Source organism: Miniopterus schreibersii (genome assembly GCF_964146895.1).
Source record: "Miniopterus schreibersii genome assembly, chromosome: 14".
NCBI lineage: Eukaryota > Metazoa > Chordata > Mammalia > Chiroptera > Miniopteridae > Miniopterus > Miniopterus schreibersii.
Window position 1 is genome coordinate 37,288,479 of NC_138114.1, and position 7,361 is coordinate 37,295,839.

General features: G+C 55.3%; 1 protein-coding gene across 1 annotated transcript in view; it reads right to left on the reverse strand.

Moving 5' to 3' along the window:
• Positions 1-6,153, reverse strand: part of SLIT1 (slit guidance ligand 1) — a 135,325-nt gene extending 129,172 nt beyond the window's left edge. Inside the window, exon 1 of the mRNA XM_081158914.1 lies at positions 5,589-6,153. Coding sequence (XP_081015040.1) covers positions 5,589-5,785 — 197 coding nt within the window. The 5' untranslated portion in view covers positions 5,786-6,153. The remainder of the gene's footprint in view (positions 1-5,588) is intronic.
• Positions 6,154-7,361: the final 1,208 nt, after the last annotated feature.

Here is a 7,361-nt window from a genome sequence, read left to right on the forward strand (position 1 = left end):
GACTGCCCAAAGCCCGGCCGTCATCTGCTCTGGGTAATAAGTATTTGTATGGCGATAATTACAGCATTTGGGAAGAAAATCCCATTAAGCGAGAGCCCTGCCGAGCTGCTAATGCCGGCACAGCACTGGAGGCAGCAACTCCGCCAGGCTCCCGTCTGCTCCGCATACAGCAGGAGCCGCCTGTCCCGACGCTTCTCGTGCAGCCCCAGAAGAGCACGGCCGCCCCTGCTGGCAGCCTCGGGCGGCCTGGGCCACCCCCCCCCCCAGTCCCCTGCCTTGGAGAGGGGTCACGGAGGAAGGGGCAGCCCAGTCTCCTCATGCTCCAGGGTTCCCAGCGGAGCAGAGCGCCGGGCAGCTGCCTGTTGAGGGACCGGAGAGAAGGGCCATGCTGGGATCCGGCATTGAGTGGTGCCCAAGTTTCTTTCCCATCCCTGCAATTCTGTCACGTTAATAACAATAATAATACCATTTATTGGTCACTTGCTGTGTGCCGGGTCCCGTGCAAAGTGCTTCTCCCAGCATCACCGCATTTAATCCTCGGAGCACCCTTTGAAGCAGATCCTGTCACAATCCCCACTCTATGGGCAAGGAAGCGGGGGTCTGAGAAGTCACTTTCCTCCAGAGCACCTACGGCAGCTTGTAATTACGCATTTATTCTCACATTGTGTCATTCATCTCTATCTCCCCTGCCGGACTAAAACTCAGGGAGAGGGTGTCTGTCTGACACCATTCACTCAGCCAATGCAGACATTCAATAGGTAGCTATCTTTTGAATGAATTAATTAAACCCCATAACTTGCCCAAGGTCTCCCAGCTGCTGAATGTCAGAGAGAGGCTAAAAACCCAGGCGAGCTGGCTCCAGATCAGCCATCATGCCATCCACCTTACAGAGAGTCCCTGCACAGGTCTGCCCTGCTCCCTGACTCCAAAGCCCAGGGGACAGGGTCATAGATGCCTCAGTACAGAGATGCCCCAGTACAGAGATGCCCCAGTACAGCACCGCTGACACCCAAATGTTTACCTCCCAAACTCTCCTGCCCCAGTTGAATCCTCAAACCTTAGCTTGAGCTTCTTAAATAATAAAAAATAACATCACTTAATTGAACTACAGAGCATTTTCACCCACATAGCATGAGTGACTCCTGGCAAAGGCCTATGCAGTAGTGTCACTTTCCCCACAGGCTGAGCGGGGGTAGAGCACCAGCCACGTGGCACGCATGCCGCCAGGTCCTCTCCACTGTACTCACTCACTTAATCCTCACTGGCACCCTGCAAAGCTGTCACCAACCCCTTTCACAGACAGAAACTGGGTCTCAGAGAGTATGGAGGACAGCACTGGAGCCCTACCATCAGTCACTGAGAGCCCAGCAGTAAGCCCAGCGCACCTGCTACTGGAGATGAGAGTCCCACCAGGAAGCAAATCCCCCTGCCCAGTGTGGGTCTCCGCTGCAGGAGACCAAAGAGTCCTGCTCAGACAGCCCAGGCCAGCCACGCCCGGGTGGTAGACATGGTTTCAGTCTGGCCCCCTGGCTCCTCTCACTACACCACCACTCAATAATTATTTGGAATTCCAAACAGGCTCCCAGACAATCAGCCTGCGGATGCCCTGGGCCATCTTCTTTGGGCATGACCACCCAGCCTTATTGAATGGGACCTCCAGACTCAGGGGACTGAGCTGGGAGAAGGCATGGCACCCCTGGGCCTCTGTAGCAGGGAACTAGGGCAGTGGACAAACTGGCCAGGAGGCAAAGGGACATATGGAAGAAGGCAGGAAAGTGGGCTCCCATGGCCTGACAAGCAGCAGGCCAGCCCAGGGCCCTTCCCCACCTCTCCATCTTCTGGTCTCGCACCTCTCTGCACCCTGCACCCTGTACCTATAAGGGGATCTGTGGCAAGCCCAGAACATGATTGCCCAGGGTGGAAAGGAGAAGTAGTGTCCACACATACTCTTATCATACTTTCCTGAACATTCTAGTTCAAAAGATTTTTTAATTTAAAAAAATCCAACTGGCCCTGGCCAGTGTGGCTCAATTGTTGATCGTGGTCCCATACACCAAAAGGTTGCCAGTATAATTCCCAGTCAGGGGTCATACCCAGGTTGTGGGTTGGATCCCCAGTTGGGATGCATATGCGAGGCAACTGATCAATGTTTCTCTCTCACATTGATGTTTCTCTCTCTCCCTCTCCCTTCCTCTCTCTCTAAAAATCAATAAAAACATATTTAAAAACCACATTTATAAAAAAATATCCAAATGAAAGTCAAGGTCTTTAAGTGGAAAAAAAGACAATTAATAGTGGCCATGGCTGGGTCCCTCTGAGTCTTGCAAAGAGACAAGCTTCCAGGCCTCCTCCAGCAAACCCCCAAACCTCACTTGGTATTTTAATTGTTCCATGGCAGTAAATTATTCAGCACCTTTTCCCCATCCAGCCCACCAGCCCCACAGCCCCTCTGGCTCAGGCAACGTCCTCAGCAGCTCTGGGACCTGCTTGCACAGCCTCTTCCCAGAAGTCCCTGAAGCAAACCAATGACAATTTCTTCCCATTGCAGGGACAGGCCTGGATCCAGAGTTATGGGCTATATGATCATAAAGTTGCCGGGCCTCGTGGGCTGCTGTAGAAACTTCCCAGAGGACAAATGGTGAATGCACAGCTGCAATCTATACAAATTTCACAGCCTCAGAAGAGGCTGCCGGTTCAGGCTCTGACACTGCACAACACTCATATTGATTAGAAAGAGCATTTGCCACGGTTATTTTGAGTCCATGTAGGCTCTCCCCAAGGCCTCTTCTTAGGCGTTCTTTCCTCCTCAAATGGCTCTTTCGCAGCCTGCCTGTTGAAAGGTGGGCTCCCTCTGCTTTCTACATCCTTTCCCAGCCTGAGAAGCTTTACACAGCAAAGATCAGACCTCACCCTACGATAACTCACCTCTGTATGCGAACCCTGAAGTCCCCAAAGGAAAAATCCACATACAGAAAGGCCTTTTTGACTCTTCTCAACCTTCCCAGCCTCAAGTGCCATTGCATCCCACTGGACACAGCATGTTTCAGCCCCAGAGCAAAGCTGGTCCGTGTGCCCAGCCGGCCAGGCTCACTCACACCTGCAGGCCTTTGCTCATGCGTTTCCTCTCTCTGGCTGCCCACCCTCTCTGCTTGACAAAATCAACCCAACCACTGCCAAGTGCCCTGATAAAATGACCTATGCTCTGAGAAGTGCCTTTACCCCAGAGAAGGGCTTCTCACTTCAATGCCCCCGGCGACAGCCCCACCACGCTGTGCACCTGGCCTTCTCCCAAAAGCTTACAGTTAGATGTCTCCCTGCCTGGTACTCTTGACTATGCATCCCTGAGGGCTTGCCACAGATCTCCTTATAGGTACAGGGTACAGGGTGCAGAGAGGGGCGAGACCAGAGGATGGAGAGGTGGGGAAGGGCTCACTACTAGCTGGAGCTTCAGTACCCAAGGCAGTTCCTGGCTCTGTAAACATTTGCTGAATTGATCCTATCATAACAACGGCCCTCTCTGAGCAAGCATCGTAATGTACCAGGCACTTCCACACATTACCTTCAGTCATCACAAGAACCAGAGACCTTATGTATCTGCAGCTCCATTTTCCAATTAAAGCTCAGAGAAGTTAAGTAACTTGGGCAAGGTCACACAGCAAATAATTGACTGAGCTAGAACTCCAACCTAGGAAGTTGGAGCCCCGACTCTTTCCTCTGCACTAGGAAATTTAACATCTCTTTTAATCATAAAAGAGCTCAAGAGTTCATGAAAGTCAAATCAGACACTCTCCTCAAAACTAAAGATGAAGAGAGAGCAAGGAGTGAGATGATTTCAAGATTCAAATCCAAAAGCAAAGGAGAGAGGCTAATGTGTCTCAGACATAGTCTGCTACCAGGGTAACAGTTGCAGGAGAAATGCCCTGTTGACACCACCAAGGAACAAAGAGTAGGTCCAGAGGGAAGAGGTGTGGAGGGTGACCCTGCAACCTCAGGGGTCCTCTGGACAGATTTCTGATCCTCAGTCCCTCCCCAGGGCCACACAAGATAATGCACGGTTGCCCCAAGCAAACTTGGTTTGGTCCAACCTCTCCCCACGCCAGCATCTTTCCCCAGACTCACACACATGCCCTCACACACACATTTATTCCATCTAGATTGCATCTGGATTGCAAATCCTCTGAAACCTCCACGGGAATTTTTCAGCTCAGTCAAGAAGAGTCTGGGGCAAAGTGTCCTCACTAATTGCTGACCTTGATACAGACTTTGATCCAGGAGACAGCAGTCCCCAGGGTCAGGTTTCTGCCTCTGACCAGCTGGGAGCCATAAAAAATGTGATCAAAAGTTATCGAAATACATATGCCTTTCCTGAGAGCCACTGCAGTTGCCCAGGAGTGTGGGAAGAAGCAGCAGGCAGGTTTCAAAGGGGGCAGCAGCCATCTCCAAAGTCCAGTTCAAAAATCTCCCGAGGCCAAAGCCGTCACCTCTGCAAGCAGCACAAAGGCCCTCCATGTGATCAAAATCTACACACACGGCCATGTACAAGGACTCTTGCACTGAGGTGAGGTGACACCACTACACTAGGAATTCACACAGACACTCATTCTGCAGAGAATCTGGGAAAACAAATTATATAGGTTTGTAAACACACACACATGCTAACCATCCACAAACATGCACATACACACACATACCCTGCAAATCTCAGCGGGTCTAGAAAGGGCTGAGTTTCCTCAAGAATTCAGAAGTGAGAGAGATGGGAAGAGAAATGGTGTTTTTGTGACTTGTCATGGTCAATGTCTTTAACCTCATGTCTCCCACTCCAAGCTCCTGACCTCTCAGCATTATTCACAGGGCTCTCGATCCAGGTTGCACCTATCCCTCTCTGGGTGCTGAATGTAACATACCCTAAGCCCCAAACCCAAATCCCTCAGATCCCATTGTCTGCCAGGGTTGGGGGTGGCTAGATGTGAGGTGGGGGGCCAGTGCCAGACACCTACAAGGGAAGAGTTCTTAAGGGTCTGGGTCAAACAATGGGGAAGAAGGGAAAGAAATTTCAGCTCCATCCCATCTTGCCCCCCAGCACCAGCCTGCAGGCCCTCAGAGCCCATATCCCCACACCCCACTCAGAACATAGCCCGAGCCCCAGGTGCCCAAAAGGAAACATGGTTCCTGGCAAGCATGAGGAGCTGCCCTCCTGGGTGCCAGGAAGGCTTTCTGGCACCAATTCGCAGGCACCCTGGAGGAATAAGGTGCTGGCACAGCAGGGAGGGCCTGCCAGTGCTGAGCGCAGGGTGCAGGTGTGAGGATGGGACTGACAGCCCCGCTGAGAGCCCTTTGGATCCCGGAAAGGAGAACAGTGGTGCTCCTGGCTCCTGGCTCCTGGCTCCTGGCCCCTGGCCCCTGGCCCCTGGCTCCTGGCCCCTGGCTCCTGGCCCCTGGCTGGAGAAGGACCCTGGCAGGCACTGACTCGTCTACTGGCTGCAGAGCACGGCCGCAACCGTCCTGCCTGTACCCACAGCCCTGAATTTTGTCGGAGTGGGAGGGCAGCCTCGGGGCTCCCTGCGGCTAGGGACGGGGGCAATACTCACAGGCGTTCGGTGTTCCGTGGGATGTTCTTGGGGACAGCCTGCAGCCCGGTGCCGTGACAATCCACCGTGGTGCCCGAGCAGGTGCAGAGGGCGGGGCACGCCGTGGCCCCCAGGCGCCACGCGGCTGCCCACAGCAGCAGCCAGAGCTGGGGACGGGCGAGCCCCGCCGGGGTCCCGCTCCGCGGCGTCAGCGCCATGGTGCCCTCACTGCGTCCCTCGGGCGCGCCAGACGACGGCAGCCACTGACCATCCCCGTCCGGGCGGCTCCAGGTGCAGTCCCGGGGCACAGCCGCCGAAGGGACAGCTGGCGGGCTGGGGGCACCGCGCTCCCGCGAGCGACGCGCCTGTCGCGGCCGGAGGGAGGGCGCGTGGGGCGGAGGGCGCTCGGCTCCTCGGGTTTCTCGCCGGCGGCGTCTCCTTCGCTCCCTCCGGCTCCCCGCAGACCGCTGAGCGGAGGAAAATGGGCAGGCCCCGCGCGCTCACGCACCCCGCGCGCACACACGCGCAGTCACTCTCCCACCCGCGCGCTCGCTCCCACCCGGCAGTCATCCATCAATCCAAAAGCGCACATCCAGCGCCAGGCTCCTCCCCGCCCTCCCCCCGCACCCCCGCCCCGCCCCGCCCCCGAAGCCCGGTCCCCGTCTGCCGCCGGCAGCGCACAGTTTCAAAGGTGGAACCTACGGGGCGCCGCGGGCGGCAGAGGGCTGCGGGGGAGGGGGGCGCGCGGCTCCACCAGCCGTCCAGACCCTGGCCGGCTGCGCACACTCACACTCACACACACACACACTCTCACACACACTCACACACACACTCACACACTCACACACTCACACACACTCACACACACACTCACACACACACACACTCACACACACACACTCACACACACACACTCACACACACTCACACACTCACACACACTCTCACACACACTCACACACTCACTCTCACACACTCACACACACTCACACACACACTCACACACACTCACTCTCACACACTCACACACACACACTCTCACACTCTCACACACACTCACACACACTCACACACGCACTCTCTCACACACACACACACACACACACACGCACAGCGAGGAGGAGCACCCGGCACCCGCAGCCCAGCTGCTGGTCCAGAGAGGGCAGGAGATCTTATTTTGCCGCCAGAACTCCTTCCCCCCGCCACAGACGAGCTTTCCTCTACGGCAGGAGCTGCTCCCAGGCCCCGTGGAACTTGCTTTGTCAGTTCACCCTGAAAAAAAGCCCTGCGCCCCAGCTGACTTCCAGGTGGTAAGGAGCAGGGTGTCAGCGGGGATTACTGGGCAATAACCTTCTTCTGATCACACCAACAGCATTCCTCCATTTCCAACAGATAAAAACGAATATTCAGTCCCGTCTTCAGGGAGGGCTGGATAGGGCTGGGCCCGGTGTCCTCCTTGAGAGAGAAGCACCGCAGGCCTCCCAGGTCAGACCCTAGGCCTTACACCGCTTTGGGCAGGGGCTTTTCTCAGCCTTAGGCAGATGTGAACAGAAAAATCCAGGTAGGGAGAGAATTAGCCTAAAGCCGAAAAGATAAGGACCTCCCCAAACCAAAGACAGCTGTGGTTTGCTGGTCCTCCAAAGGACCCGGACATCTCCTGTCCGTCTCTCAGCACCCTGATCCCAGGCTCCCTACAGCCTGGCAGGAAGAAACCACTGAGCAGCTCAAGAAGCACCTCCCCTCACAGGAGTTGTCTTCCCGGGGTTTCTTCTTGGGAGAAACTGGAAAGAAAGG